This window comes from Aphelocoma coerulescens, chromosome 1, assembly GCF_041296385.1.
Source record: "Aphelocoma coerulescens isolate FSJ_1873_10779 chromosome 1, UR_Acoe_1.0, whole genome shotgun sequence".
Classification (NCBI taxonomy): domain Eukaryota; kingdom Metazoa; phylum Chordata; class Aves; order Passeriformes; family Corvidae; genus Aphelocoma; species Aphelocoma coerulescens.
This window is the reverse complement of record NC_091013.1, coordinates 5,827,243-5,843,709: the sequence shown is the minus strand read 5'-3', so window position 1 is coordinate 5,843,709 and position 16,467 is coordinate 5,827,243. Positions and strand designations below refer to the sequence as shown.

Below are 16,467 nucleotides of genomic sequence, written 5' to 3'. Positions count from 1 at the left end.
CGCCGCCAGCCCGTCCCCGGCCCTCCTTCCCCATCCCCGGGCCCGCCGCCACCGCCGCCAGCCGCTCCCGGCCCTCCCCAGCACCCGCTACGAGCCAGGGGAACTGTGGTTCTTTTTAGTAAATATATTACGGTATTTATGCTTTTTAGTAAATGCCTTGGGCTGACTGCGGGCGCTGGGCCTGTTTAGTCTGGAGAAGAGAAGGCTGAGAGAAAAATTTCATCAATCCTTGCAAATATCTCCCAGGCGGGTGTCAGAGGATGGTGCCAGACTGTTCAGTGGTGCCCAGTATCAGGATGAGGAGCAGTGGCTGTAAAATAAAACACAAGGAATTTCACTTCAACATGAGGAAGAATTTCATTATACTGAGGGTGGCAGAGCACTGGAACAGCTGCCCAGGGAGGGTGTGGAGTCTCCCTCTCTGGAGACATTCCAAACCCACCTGGAAGTGTTCCTGTGTCACCTCCAGGTGACCCTGCCTTGGCAGGGGGTTGGACTGGGTGATCTCCAGAGGTCCCTCCAACCCTGACTATTCTGTGCTCCTGTAATTAAAGTGAAACTACACTGAATGCCCAGTGTATAGATGTGGAAGGTTTCTTTTTAAAGCAGTTTAATTGCAGTGGAAAGGATGCTGGTGGCCGGTTTGGTTATTTTCAATTAAAGTGTAAAAATATCACAAAAATATGTAAGGAAAAGAAAGAAAGGGAAGGATAAGAGTAGATAGTGGAAAGACATCACCACCCATGGATCTATTAATGAGACTTGATTGTTGTAGTCTGTATGTCCCTTGGTCAGAGTGATAAACAGTCTTGATCCTCTGGGGATGGGGGCCCACAAAACAAAAAGTTCCTCGGGTTATGTACATTCAGGTTAGCATTGGAACACCCAGATCCCTCCCCAGGGAGGGAATTCTACACGTCTGAGGCAAGACTGGGGCATGCATCACCTTCTGAGGGAAGAGTTTCAAAAGGTGTCATGGGTGCTCTTGGGTCCTTGGTGGTCTCAATCCCCTCCTCTTGGTTTTGCCCGCTCCGTGACCCCACTTCTGCACCTGCACTGGGGGTTGTGTGGTCACCATGGACCTGAACAGCAAAACTTGCACCAGGAGGGTGCTGCCCTACCTTTGTATTTCCCACTTGAATGGTTAGTGGTGTTTGAGGCATAGCAATCCATTAACTCCTTACTGTCCACACTCCTTCAGCTGGGTCCCTGGATAATCACTCACAGGTTTTAAAGTAGTGTTGCAAAATGTGGAATATGTCAAAATTAAGTCAGGATGTTCTTTGATGGTTGATCTTTGTATACTTTCAAGCCTAGTCAGCAAGGAAGGAGAATTAATTGGTGGAACAGAGAGCAGTGTCCCTTAGTTATGGATATCCTGGAACTAACGAGCTTTAAGGATGCAGCAGATCAAGATGGGGATGTATATCTATGTATATGTTGCCAACTTGGCAACACGTATCCTACTGATGCCTTTTCCTGGTCTTAAAATCAAGAGTCATACACGGTTAGAAGGGGAAAAGGGATTTTACCTTGGGATTTATTTTAAGGACCCTTAGGTGCACACATCCAGGTCATGTGCATCGAGATGCACCCCGCCGAGTCTGTATCTCCCCAACATTGGGTATAACATTATAGGTTTTACTAATTAGCAGATCTATCAAAGATTCCCCAATGAGAGGCTCAAGTGAGCTCCCCTCCCCAAGGAACCTGTCCCTGGATGGTTCTATCTTAGTTTACAGAATGTGTTCTGGAGAGGACCTTGGGGTCTGGGGCACACTGATCCCTGGCTACAAAACTTCTAAAATGTTCAGTCTCTTAGCTTGACAAACAAGTCCAAGAATGTAGGCAAAAAGCACTAGGAATACAGAAGTTGTAAAAAGGTATAACGGGTATAAAAGAAAAGGAAAAAATCTTCATGGCATCACTATGACTAAACTATCTCCATTATAATACTAAAACTCAGACCTACAGGGCAAAAAGACCCTGCCCAGGTGAAAATCCTCCCCTGGAGCATGCACAGAAAGCAGCTGGGATTACACAATTTGTGTGGAAATTACTAACCATTCATATTAGCGGGGCTGTACTTGGGAGGTTGCTAACACTGAACTGCTGTTTATAAATAACACCAGGAAAAGTCTGGAGGGGTGTGCTGGATTTGTGGAATACCATGGAGCCTCCAGGATTGTGCAATTCTGAAATAAATAAATAATGTGTGTGTAATTGCACACCAGGTAACAAATCTGGTTTTCGCAGACAACAGCAGCTTTGGTTAAAACAGATGAATCAATCACTCCTCCAGACCAAACAGAACTCACAGCAGTGGAGAAGTTGATTTCTTTTTAAAACATGTATATTTAGAACTGTAACGCTTACAATTTCATTAAACAATCTTAGTACAATGTGTTTAATCTAACAGTATATTACAGAACAATGTGAAAAATGATTTAATAGCAAACCATGAAAATGGAATTAATAATACCTGCAGTGTCAAAGTCACTAACTTGTTACCTTTTCCAGTCAAAGAATCCCAGCAGTCATTTGCACTAAATGATGCTTTGGGTTTTATCCAGAATTAAATGGTATGATTTCCACAGAGAAAGGGCATTCCTTCACAGAAAGAAGATGCATAATAAGAACATTTTCAGCTAGCAGGTCTACTTTATATATCTATTTAGAATTTTTAAATAAAAAATAAATTTAAAAAAAAAAAAGTATAGACCAGTGCAGGGTGCCTATTCATTTTTCAACTTACTTGTGGTTCTTTTTGGAAAGAGGGTTTGTTTTTTATTTCCCCTTTGTAATTTAGCAGAAGAAGAAAAAAATAATAACAATGAATTTGTCTAATGAGCAGCTCCTCACTTTAGTTTTGCTGACAAGTATTTGATGTGGGACTGTTTCCTCTGTGGAGTCTGTTGACAACGCACCATTATAGATCTGCAAGTAGAAAAGGTCATTCTCACATTAAATGCACAAGTTTCAATATCAGAAGCAGGACATCAGAAGTTGTAATTTTTCCAGTCACAGGTGGATTTGCAACATTCACAAAAATTACACTTTTTTTTTTTTACATTTTTTGTATTTACATTTCAGATATAAATAATGAAATTCTTTAAGTTACATGTTTTAACTTTGCTTCACGATTATTCTACATCTGCAAGCTTTCCTATATCAAACCAACCTCCTTCTTTCATCATGAATGCACAAGTCTGGCCTCTAATCAGTAATAATTACACTAAGCCTTTATGATGAAAGGTTGACTGTTCAAGTATCACATCATACTGAAATTTTTGCCCCAACTTAAAAACTGGGGCAGCAAACCAAGCCACTTGGAAATGGTAATAAAAGAAATTAATCTGGGAACTCAATAAGCCAAATAATTTATTATTAAATTCTATCAATATCTTTCTTTGGTAAGAAATATGCAAGAGGATGACCCAAAGCCCACCTCAAAAAAAAAAAAAAAAAAAAATCATATAATATGTGACATCACAGTGTCTACTCTGTGAAGGAGAAAGCCTCAGAAAATTAAGGAATTTTGTTCAGTTAAGATTGTTTATAGCAGTAGCTCTTCCATGCATCTAAGTATGCAAATGATGGAAGTTTAATATAAAATTGCAATGGCAGGAATTAACAATGATCAAACAAACAAACAAAAGAAAACCAAACCAGAAAAGCAACTGTTACACCAGTGAATGTGCTGTTGTATGCTCTGTTATGTTTCTGGCACATGTGTGGAAAAGCCTGTAAATTATTACATAAAAATTCAAGATTTGGATAATTATATCATCCAACTCTACATTCTAAAATATGTAGGAAGCATGAAACAAATCTCTCAGCTGCCCGACAAAAATAAAGAAGTGGTCCAAAGATTTGGATTTTTTGCTTTTTGTTGCCCTGTGTTGTTGTGATGCAGGGATGTGACTGCAGGGAGAAAACCCAATAGCTGACACAAAACATACTAAAGTGGCAATATAAACTAGCTGACACAAGCCTCACTGTACACTGAAATTGATACAATTGTCTGGTGCTTCCATGGCCAGTACACGCCAGTGCCACAGGTCTCCTTGGAGTTAATGTTGCAACGAAGACTGAGCAGGTCATTATCCCATAAAGTGCTTTCATATCCAGTTCCTAACGGGTTCCTGGTCTCCACTCTGAGCTGTCACGTGACATTGACCTCCAGAACGTGGTCGTCCTTGCTGGGAATGACAAGGATTTGCATCCCTGTGCTGCTGTTGAAGACCTGGCCCGGGGAGAAGGGCTGGAGCCGGGGCATGGGCAGACCCTTGTGCTCCCCACTGGCTGTGGAATGCAGGCTCCCCCTGCTCCTGATGCTGCTGCTGTCAGCCTGCTCATCCACATTCTTGTCCACAGACAGGTTGTCATTTTCAATCCAGCTATCTGTTGGAAACAAAAAAACCCCCACACTTTTATTCTACCAATTAACTTTAACAGGGCATTTCAGAGCCCAGTCAGTCAGCTTAACACATGTTCACAGTTATTGGTCATCTCTGCTGAGGCAACAGTCTGCATGCTTTTGGCCAGCAGATGTAACAGAGTGAATTACATTGCTTTCAAAGTAGAATTTCAGCAGCATGACCTCACATCTGTCACAAGCTACAGGGATGGACACTGGCAGCTCCACTGACAAAAGCTATGTTGCTCCTACAAGTGAATTCTCACTACAGCTCTAGGACTCCTCAACAGTACAGATAAATACTCTACGTGGCTGTGGTAAGTTAAACTCTTCATCTGACCTGGTTTATATGCCACAAATTTTCAGCAGTTCTTTTATTTTGTACTTAATCCCTTGAAAACTGGGAAAAAATTTCAAAGCTAGTGAAGGCACACAATTTACAGAAAGGGAAACTGCAGGATTAGGGGGTTATCAAACAGCTTTCACTTGATTATAAATCCAGTGACTACTAATTTGCACACTAATCTTGAAAGGAAATATAAGAGAACAATGCATTTATTATTCCTCCTCAGCGATTTAGGTGGCAACCCAAATTCAAAGTTCCCACTAGAGCAAGTTTCAAATCAGGACTGTGAGTGAAGGTAACAAAGACACCCATGAGCACCTGGTCCATATATGACCAAGTCCATCTATTGTCAACATATTTCTTGCCTTGCTTTTCTCTTTACACAAGAACACAGAGAAAGCAGAGTAATTTCTGTAAGTAGTCATGAGGTCAAAATGGCCTTACCAGCATCAAGCTGCATCGAGTGAGCAGAATGGTGAGGGAGGTATTTAAACAATCTGACATCAGGGAAAGGCAGATACCCAGCAAACAGTGGCATCACTTCCATGTGGACTTTGTGAGTTGCTCGAGGTGCTACAGGCATAGAAATCACTCCAGAGCTCTTTCCACAGACTGCCCAGTTACTACTGTTGTCAACAACTGCAAGAATAAAGAGAAAACACTATAAAGATCTTCTGTGAAAAATGGAGAACCCTCAGGATAGTTTTAGAGCACTTTGAAAATCTGCATTTTAGCAGTATCTAAAAGCCCACCAGCTTTTATATGTGAAGAGCTGTACAAGGTAAGAAAACAGCCCTACACAGAAGGGACCATAGCTGGGCCTCATGCATGTATCCATCCAATCTGAAAAACATTTCTATTCCACTGGAAGGTAGATTAATGAGGAGAAAATAAAATATTCCCAGTCTAGCAAAATGCAAACTGCTTTACTGAGCAGCTGTACCCACAATACTGGAATATATAGCAAGCCTGGCAGATGTCATTGTCAAGAAAAAATTAGGAGGAAATTTATCAAAATGCTTAAGAAAAATACTCTTACCTTCATACATGAGTTTTGTTGTGCAATATCCATCTGATTCTGTTAATGCTTCATCTCTGTCAACCTCGGAGAGCTCAACAAGCCTGGTGATGGACACCTCTAAGGAGCAGAGCGAGCCTGTTTTACAGTACTCTGCATCCAAGGGTGGGAAGATTTCAGTTTTCACATGGTATAATGTCTGTCAGGAAGAAAACAGTGCTGTTATCTGGAAAAAGGGGGAATTCTGCTTGTGTTTAAATTGAACTGGACAGTGGGTACAGTATCAACTTAACTTTACATGTAACAGACACCTCCTGTTAAATCTTCTTAATGGGAGAATCACTTGTAAGTAAGGTTCACTTCATTATCTTGCTCAGTTTAGGAAAACCATAGAACATGGAATCCTGGAATGCTGTGCAATAGAAGGGACCTTAAAGATCATCTGGTTCCAACCCACCTGCCATGGGCAGAGACACCTTCCACTAGATAAATCAAATTTGATTCAATCTATTTTTGATACCAGCAGTGAGAATACCAATTTTTCCTTCACTTCTGTGCTTTAACACAGCCTTTCAATGCTCCTAAATTGACACTAATCTTACTATTTAAACAATTTTTATCAGTTTCTTAGCTCCTCTCTTTACACTACAGAACTAGTTTATCCCTCTTCCTGTCATAGTCCCTGGAATATCAGTGCCCACATTATCAAGCTGATTTTTAATTCCTACACAATTAAACTTCTGTCAGAAAACCCCCACTGTTTAACACAGGTAGTTGTCTTTAAAAACCCCATGAAGATGCTGATAGAGGTGCCAAAAATGGTTGTTACATGCCAGTAGGCAAACACCTGAAATAGTGCTCAGGGCCAGTTTGCAATAAGCAGGAAGAAAACACTGAAAACAGACAAAAGGACTTAACAAAACAAGAGTCTTCTCATGATGCTGCTGTTTACCCAAGCATCACAAAGGGTAACACTGAATTTAGAGATGAGATTAAATGATGTTGATATAACTTCCTATTAAATGAATTTTACCTAGCCTACGAGCTTCCTAGCTGATCAAAGGAATTAAAAGTTTATCCATAAAGGGGAAGAAGAAACATTTCAGATAATGGCCTAGAAAACGCTAAATATTTCATCAGAGAAGCTCATCTCAAGCACTACAAAAAACAACTCAGATGCTTTCAATAGCAAAGATATTTTGGAAATTGCAATTTGCTTTGGAGAGCAGTCTTAAGCCAGCAGGGAAAAAGCAGCTCAGTAATCTGCAGACAATCTCCATGGCACCAACCCAAGAAGGTGAAAACAGTAAAAAAATGGAACAAGATTAAGCTCAAGTGTTATGGCCCCAACCACATTCCTATGGCAAGGATATGTTTCCACTGTATCATATCAGGCTGCAGTTTTGTCACTCACAAACTGACTTTCCAATGATTCTAGGTAGGTATCAACCTCATTATATAAACAGAATTCTTCTAATGTATTTCTTGATTTTCCCTTCTCATTTATTAGGAAACCATATTCACTTGAAATATGCTACCCCATACTTAGGAGTACTTACAAAAAAATTTTCCACTTGGAATTCGTAAGTGAACGGCTTCAGGGTAAGAGACTGTTCTTCAGAGGTAGCTGGACAAAAGCTGACTGAAAACAGGCACTGCAAGGAGAGAGGAAGCTCTTTTGTCCACTTCAATTCCCATACAAAGAATATTGATTGCTTACTGTACACGACCTGGAAGAGAATGTTTAGAGTGTTAGCTCCTTCCTTCCTCTCACAAAGAAGGGGAAATGCACACATGCATATGTTTGTCTGTTCTGACATTGGTACAGTTTATAGAAACAAACTCAATAAAGCATTAGGGAAATAGCAACCAAAATGACTAACAGTGAATCTTTTTCACAATGCACATCTTTTTAAAAAGGAAGGATCCATTTCACTGTCAGAATCAAATGTTTAAAAGGAAACACTTCACATTCAAATGTCCCTGAAAATATTTTAATCTAAAGTCAAATTTAATAAAATTATAGTATGTTCTTATATACTTTTTCTAGCCACCAAGAATGAACAATTTAATATGTTCAGGCAAGGCTGAAAGAAACTTCAGGGTTGCCCAGGGAACTTGTGTATGCCCCATCCCTGGAGGTGTTCAAGGCCTGGTTGGATGGGGCTCTGAGCATCCTGGTCAAGTGGAAGATGTCCCTGCCCTGGGCAGGGAATTGGAACTGGATCATCTTCAAATCCCCTTCCAACCCAAACCATTCAATGATTCTATGGCAAGAAACTGTTCTGCAACTGAACTGGCTTACAGCTATTCCAGTATTTAACTGGAAAACTGTCTCTACCTGTTTTTTTTTTCCTAAAACCCAATAACAAACTGCAACCATAAGATGAATAAATTCAATAAACCACCAAATGAATTTTTACCTGTTGAGATGCAGGGTTGAGAGGTACCAGCTGCAAATCTGTGCACTCAGCAGAATTTTTTAGGCTGTAGTCTGAAAGCTGGAAACAGAGTTCTGACAAATTCTGTACACAGACTTGCACATATTTCCTGGAAAATGTGACACAGTTTGTTTAGTGAAAGCTGAAGAGTTACATTGGAAGAGTCCATGTCCATGAAACAAGGCTGTAAAACATCCTCTTTCATATTAAACAAAACCAAAGAACTACACAGAAACAGCCTAACTGGGTTTATCCTGTGGTCTTACTTCCAAAACCACAAATTTGTTTTATTGTCATGAAAGAACATGAGAGGAGATGCACATGCTTCCAGGGGGGAAGACAGTAAAAGCCCAACTTATATATTTAAAAAAAAAAGGCTGCTATAAATATGAATTATGAAAGCCCAGCTCCATACTTTGTAAGAAGAAAGAAACAATAAATAAATAATGAGTACATTACCGTTTGCCAGCTGACAACAAGGAATGCTTGGCATTAAAGGGTATGCAGAATGTTAATGCAATAATTGTGGAGTAAATCGACCAAGGACAATCAATGGTCACCTAAAGAAAAAAGGGAACACAGTTCTTATTTGCAATGGTCTTTGGCACAATGATTTTGCTTTTCTTCTCCTTTCTAAGCAAGGCTTTTCTCATCAAGTATTTGCATCTAATGCATCCAGGAGGGGAAGAAATAAAAGTAAAAAAAAAATCAGTATGTAAAAACTAATCTGAAAAAATACAGGTTTTTGTTAGCCTGTGAGTGGGATATGAAATCTCAAAGCAGTGTTTCCTCTAAGAACTGACATACCCAGTTCTGAAGACTATAAATAAAGGAAGGGGAATAGAAGAAAGAAAAGATAAAAGACACCAATGGCATCTTAGTACAAAAACTTGGTAAGGGTCAGTATCAAATAAACTGCTATAAGATCTATCAGTCAAATATCTTTATAATAATTTAATTTATTAAATACAAGCTCAAAATATTTTTAAAAAATGAATTTAATGTATAATTGTTTTAACTTTAAGCAGCATACTTGACTTTATTTTTCCCATAAATCAGAAGCTGGAATTGAAAGACCACCATGCCACCTTTTACAAAGACACAGGTACCCTCCATGCTTTGCAAACTGTGTTAAAACACTAAAACTTAGATTACTAGCCAAGGGAGCAATTGACAATTTATTAACTGCAGTGTATATTTCTGGTTATATTTACAATTTCTTTACAGTTGTAACATCTGCTATGGTTTTTGCATATATATCTTTTGAAGGAAAGTAAGTTCCAAACAAGCAAGTTCCCCCTCACCACCACTTGTATTTTGTGAAGTGTTTACCCCTGTAATCAAATACATTTCATAATGAAAACTACAAGCTACATCTTACTTTTTGATCAACAGTAGCCATGCAGTTGTCCTGTTTCTGCTTCTCTTTCTTTCTTCTGTGACTTTCTTTATTTGTAGTATTTTCCTTCTCCACTGCAGATTCTGTGGCTGATGGCAAATACATGACTTCTAGCTCAAATTCAATCACATGATATGCAGGAGCCACTGGCAAGCTGATGCTTGTGATCTTTTCTGAAGACTGAATCCTTAATGATGACTCTGAGATCTTTTCTATAGTTGTGTACAAAGGGAAAAAAAGAAATTCATAGAAAAGTATGTGGTGCCATAACCACCTCCTAGCTAGGTTTGCAAGAACAGCAATGAGAAACCTTGTTATAAAACTCCACAGTAACCTCTTCAAACCAGCTATAATCTGCACATGTTAAATATTAACTTCCCAGGAGTAATGCTCTATCCTTCTGAAACTGCAGGAAGGTAACCACTACATTCCACATAATAATTCTCCTTCTAATCTTCAGGAAGGAACTAAGAGGGGAATTTAACAACAAACTTCAAACCAGCTAAAGAGCTACTTTAGCCCATCATATGACACTTAAATAAGTTTTTACAAAGTGAAAGCACCTCGTTAAGTCTCATCATTTCACTTCAAGCAACCTTGGACACACACACATGCAGCAGCTTCACATACCTTCTGAATTTCATCAACAAAACTAAAATTGTCCAGCTATGTTTGCAAAAGTTCACACTATGATTTTGAGGGTGAAAATTTAAGACATTTCTTGGAGTGAAATACTCAGTTGCAAATCCCTAGAATTGTTCTTAATAATGACTACTGACAAACAGTGTCAGTGTTCTTAATATTGCAAGTACAGGCTGCTTCAGAATGACTGAACTTGTCAGCCTTTTAAAGATTATTCATTTTTACTACCTGGCTTACCCCTGGTGTTGGAGTAGATCACTGCCTTGCTCTCAGGGTGGTACAGGATGGGCATGGCATCCGCATTGCTGAGCTGCAGAGTGTCCCCACTCTTCATGGTGTAGTGACCAGTGGTCACTGTGAACTTCACCTTCTGGGGAATGCCAGCCAAAAGGCTTTCTGAAGGACAGAGCAGGAATTGTTAACAGATTCCAGTACATGGTTACAATGCACTAAGGCTTGTTAGCAAACAGCTGGTCACACACTGGGGTAACTGAAAAGTGTGAGGTTTTGGTGTTATGTGACACATTAAACACAGCTCAGATACAACTTGTGGGGAAAACAGCTGGTTTCAACCTCAGAGCCCAAACCCAATGCATCTTGGATGGCTTAGATGAGCTGGCTCTGCAGCACAGAATTCAGTGAAATACAATACCCCAAAGAATTTACTAAGCTTTTGAAGTCCTCCAGGTTGCAGACAGCTCTGTATTTTTGCACCTGTGATGCCAGTCATACCCACATGCTGTATTTACATGATCAGCCTAACAGGAATGCCAGTGTGCACACAGAATCATGGCTATCACTTTCACAGGGGTCCCAAATTTTATTAATTCCCAATAGGCCTGTCCTTCCTTCGCCACACACTGCAACCCCTGTGACTGAAATGACAGCACAAAATTCATATTAACTCCTCAGCTCCAACACTCAGTAGCCTGAAAATAAACCACTATTAACTTCCATTTATACACTTTAATAAACACTTAAACACTACAACAAGTAGTGTTCAGCTGTCCCTGAAACCAATGGATGTATTCAGTATTCATTTTTAATAAGTTTATATTATTATCTCTCTAGAGAATCCCATTTCTTACTTATTTCTTATAAATATCAAAGGGACTGTAGCATTAAGTTGGGAGGAATTTCTTCACAGAAAGGGAGAATAGGCATTGGAATGGGCTGCCCAGGGAGACAGTGGAGTCATTGTCCCTGGAGGTGTTTAAGGAAAGACTGGATGTGGCACTCAGTGCCATGGTCTGGGTGACAAGATGGTGTCTGGCCACAGGTTGGACTCGATCCCAGAGGTCTTTTTCAACCTAATTGATCCTGTGATCACAAAACTAACCAGTAAGGAGCTCAGTGAATTACAAATGTAAATATTCACTTTTAAGCAGTGAGGCAGCTCAAATCACATCTGGTATTTCAGTGACACTAGATGTTCAAGTCAATGTTCAAAAGTGACACTGTGTGTCCAGAGCCAAGCACTGGAATCAGTTGTTCAAAACCAGCCACCACTGGCAGGACATTATGATGGAAAATTGGAAAAGCAAGGTTGTATTTTAGACTCAAAATGCAGAATAAGGCGAACTGAGTAATACTGAAGCCATGAAACACTTTCTCTAATGCCACAGGAGCATGAGAGGAATCATCAAAGCAGCTTCAGCACAGCCACTGTCCCATACCTACCAGTCATGGGCTCCACTTTGAGCTGGGGCTCCTGGGAGTACACATCATACTGCACGATCGGGTAGATGTGAAGAAGGACAAACTGCACCTTTCCCACTGAAGTGCACAGCTGCCTGAGCGTGTATGTCCCAGGTTCTTTGGCCTGGGAAGAAAACATGTGAATGGTTTTTTTAAGAAAATAGTTCTGGAACAAACCCTTTACTAAAGACCAGCATGTTGCCATCTCATTTTTATAAGGTATTTTGGATTTGCAAATTAAAACTGCAGATATGTATGCTGACAAGATTTGCACAAAGGAGCACCTTTTGCCCCACTGAGATAGAAGCTCTAGAGTGCTGTCTGATTCAAGAGGAAACATCCTAATTAACAAGTACTAATAATCAGAATAATTCATATAGTAGCTATGCTGTATATTTGTTACTTTGGGATGTGTTTTGCCTTGTTTGTTGGTTGGTTCCCCCCACAAAGTGCAACATACATGAAAAAACATTAAGTACCTAAACAATACCTGTGCTTATTTGGCTAATTCATAAAAACAATTATAAAACCCTACAGCATTTATATAAGGCACAGCTTTCAGCTCCAGCTATTGATTTCACACATTCCCCACCACACACCCTGAGCCAATGTTTACAAGAAAGTAAAACATACATATTTCATTTTCAACTCTTCCCATACCCTGAGTAATGGGATTCTGGATGTTTCTCGATAAGATTAAAAACAAAAGGAAATCTGTAACACCTGCTAGTATATTTATTCTTTGCTCTCAGGGACTGCTAGGGAATGGGAAGTGTTCTCTTTTTTTTATGTGTCACTTTACCAAGTATAATACATAAATACCAATGCTGGGTGTAATTAAATAAGTCTACAAGTTATGGAGAAAAGCTGTACCAACTCTACATTCAAACCTCATGCAGTTATTTACACAGCAAATCCAGACTGAAATTCAGTATTATGCATTTTGACATTAAAGTCACTACATTTTAGCCCTAAAAACCAGAAAAGCATGAGTAAAGTAATTCACAATATATACATACTGGTCTAAAGAATTTAGACAATGCTTTCTGATCTCTTTTAAGGCTTGGAAAAAAATACTGGAAGATTGCTGTCAGCATAAATAATGCTAATCTTAAGTGTAAGGGCTACAGAGAGGATCAAACTCCCTCTGGATCACAGAAGCACAGTCATTCTTCTTCCTGCAGAAGTGGTGCAATTAAGCATTACTTTAAGAAAATTCAGAAAACAAGTTGTCAGCAGCTTCTATGCTCTGGCCAGCTGTGTAATCCAGTAGAAGTGACACAGTGTATGACTACAATGATAATGGATTTTTAGTAAATATTTTGTAAATACTGCAGCTCAAATCTAGAGACGCTTTCATTGTTTTATCTAATAATACATTGTTAAAATTATAACATGCTCAGATTTTCCCTTTAAGGACAGGTAAATCATGCCTTAAACAACGATATTGTGGGATTTACACTGAGTAGTCTTCCCAAGCAAAATTCTTTTCTGGAAGGAAAGGTTGGGAAAATAGGAAAATTATAAATGCAAGGCTGTCCATCCTCCAGTGGCCATCAGATGCACAGCAGAACCAGGCAAATTCAAAGCAGAGTTCTATCTGGCTTGTCATTCAGATCTCTTCTCCTGGTGTTTCCAATTGCTTCCTGATCCCACTAAGCCCAAATGCCTGCTCAGGGCAGTCCCTAACAGCTTTTCTCTAGTAATGCTCCTTTATCTGAAATCCAGTTTTACATACATGTTAATTAATTTTACAGAAAACAGCATTTCCAGCCACCAAGGCCTCTGACATGTCGAAATCCCATTAACTTGTCCCAATCCTTGGAAAGGATGAGAAACCTCAGAAATTAGGTTAGTAAGTAGTTCAAATGACATTACTGCCACTCCACAGATGATAACTAATAACTAATTAGTTAGTTAACTTAGATGATAAGATGACTAATGGGGACAATTTTAATTCTAACATCTTCTAAATTCAAATACTTGTAGCTGATCTCAACTTCTTACAGGAAGGTTCACTACATCCACCAAGTGAAAAATTATTCTACCACTCTATGCAGAGAAGAACAGGCTGTCAACCAAATTTAACCACACAATCACTTCCTAAAGGGCTAGAAAAAGAATCCACATCAAAGCTTTTAGACATTATTCTGAATGAGCTCAACAGTGTATGCAGACTTCAGGAGCAGTACATTATATTACATATAAATTTATCCGTGTAATTTTTGGCAGCAATAGTCAAGATGTTTAAAATAAGTTTAGGAAGGCTGACTCAAATGATTTCAAGTAGAAGAGTCATCTGTAGGTTTTAGCATAAACACAACAGCATCCTTGCAAGGGAAATGATGGTGCAGAACAACAAAAAGCTGTAAAGGGAATGGATGATCCAAGTATAACAGGAAGCAATACAGGCACCACTCACCAGCACAACGCTCTTCCTCAGCCACTATTTTTAATTTTTCCTTCACGAGTGCTACAATCACCCAGCTACGAAAACATACCTGAATATTGAAGGTTATTTTATTGTCCCCCGGTTCCAGTGTCAAGTTGTTGCACTTCAACACATGAGCCCCATCTTCCAAAGTGACCCCCGAGGGCACGTCCAGGGAAGTGCTGCTCTCCTGCCTCCGCAGCAGCATGTGGGTGTTTTTGCAGATGATTCCTGCTGTGTTCAAGGAGTTGTCTGAGGGGCTCCGCTCGTACATCTCACACAGCTCCAGGGCTGGCAGGTTGTTTCTTGACAAAGGCAGGCCTGTAATTTCATTTGGGAAGCTGATGACACCGTTGGAAGTTTTGTGCTTGGTGAGCCACTCGGCTGTTTTCCTGTAGCTGTTCTTCTCAATGCTGAAGTGAACATGGATGGCAACCTGGTCCACCTGGACAGGGATGGGCATTTGGCTCAGCAAAGTCAACTCAATGCACAACTTTCCACCCACGTGGACAACAGCATTTGGAGGGTCAAAATGCAGAGTTTTCAGCTGGGCAAAGGAGTGCATAGGCAAAATAACCTTTTGACCTGGAAAAATAAAAACAGGGATTTCATTATTCTCCAGTTTTAATATTCTCCAGTTTTATTATTCTCCAGTGCTGCTGGAGATGAGCAAATCTTTTCTCTTAAAAATTGAAACCCTGGAATTAAACGGATCAACAACTTTTCACAATGAATCATTTTACAACAAATCAATGCTTTCCAATTTTTTATCTTGCATGAGACTTAAAGATACTGAGATTTGTTTTCCAACAGTTACTTCGACTACAATTTCCATATCCAGGCTATTAAAACCAACTGAATTAAGAGAGATTGTCCAAGCAGAAGTTGAACATTTCACTAGTACAGAACACAGCAGCATTAAGTGACAAACTTCCCAGAGCTTGTACAAGTTTCAGAAACTAATAATCAGGCTGGTGCTTTGAGCCAGCAGCTTTGCTATGAAAGGGGTTTTCATTCTCTTTTCTACATTCCAAAAACAACCCTGAGGCAGTACCAAAAATTAATTGAGAATCAAGTCTAAAGTAACATATTACTTATGGTACATCTATTCATTAAGAAAAAATGTCTGCATAAAAATAAGCAGTCTTCAGATCTACAGGAAGTACTCCCTAAGAATTTGAATTATGATTAATATCTGTCAAGAAGGTAGTACAGAAGCAGCATGAAGAATAAATACAGGAAATGGGATGGACAAAATAATAAGCTGCAAGTGGCTGGGAACAGATCTAACATCAAAACCCAGGAAGTACCATCACAGAGCTGCCACTTGGATGCCAGCAATGAGAGACAAAGGTTAGGAATTGAAAAAACCCAACACACACAATAAATTATGGGCTGTTAAAGCAGAGAAATATAACTGAAGGAAAGCAAAGACTTTGCAGTATTCAGGATGAACATGTTAATTACCCTTTCATCTTTGACTATTCTTAATTACTGTAGATTTGTAATTGGAGATCACAAGTTTAGAAATAATAATAAAATAATAGAAATAATAACAAAAAATAGAAATAATAACAAAATAATGAACCCAAAAAGAAAAGGCCTCCCCGTCTACCTTTAGGAAACAACCAGATGCTTAAATTTTAACACTCAGACTTACCTTGGTTCTCTGCTTGCTGATTGGCAAAATCTAGTATTTCTTGGCAAAATCTTTTGCGTTCCTCTTCTGTTAGGTGATTATCACCAGCTAAAAGGCTGCTTGTTTGGAGATAACTAATGAGGTTAAGGAACCACGAGGCAGAAACCCAAAAAAAGACATTCAAGTACTGCTTTTCTGATCTTTAGAGACAAGACCTGCTGTTATCATCACACTTTTCCACTAGACAAGAAACAATGGAAGATTTACCATTTTCTGAGAGTATTGCAGAATCCCAATACTTCTTTTGCAGATGTACTAAAAATATGATCCATTATTAACCAGTGCAATCTTGCCTCATCTAAAAAGATTCATGAGCATAGAAGATTCATTACTTGACAATAATAAATGCAGTGTGCAAGTTCAAGACACAGTG

General features: G+C 39.3%; 1 protein-coding gene across 2 annotated transcripts in view; it reads right to left on the bottom strand.

Annotated features, from left to right (window-relative positions):
* Positions 1-109: 109 nt before the first annotated feature.
* The window catches only part of TRAPPC10 (trafficking protein particle complex subunit 10), a 40,307-nt gene continuing 23,949 nt past the window's right edge, over positions 110-16,467 (bottom strand). The window contains exons 13-23 of one of the 2 annotated variants that reach the window (XM_069022893.1): positions 16,056-16,168; positions 14,466-14,980; positions 11,947-12,088; positions 10,495-10,662; positions 9,607-9,836; positions 8,685-8,785; positions 8,208-8,334; positions 7,344-7,514; positions 5,806-5,983; positions 5,211-5,405; positions 110-4,404 (exon numbers count right to left, since the gene is read on the bottom strand). In XM_069022893.1, the coding sequence (XP_068878994.1) occupies positions 4,166-4,404; positions 5,211-5,405; positions 5,806-5,983; positions 7,344-7,514; positions 8,208-8,334; positions 8,685-8,785; positions 9,607-9,836; positions 10,495-10,662; positions 11,947-12,088; positions 14,466-14,980; positions 16,056-16,168 (2,179 nt within the window). In that variant the 3' untranslated portion in view covers positions 110-4,165. The remainder of the gene's footprint in view (positions 4,405-5,210; positions 5,406-5,805; positions 5,984-7,343; positions 7,515-8,207; positions 8,335-8,684; positions 8,786-9,606; positions 9,837-10,494; positions 10,663-11,946; positions 12,089-14,465; positions 14,981-16,055; positions 16,169-16,467) is intronic. The other variant, XM_069022967.1, reaches the window with a different exon arrangement.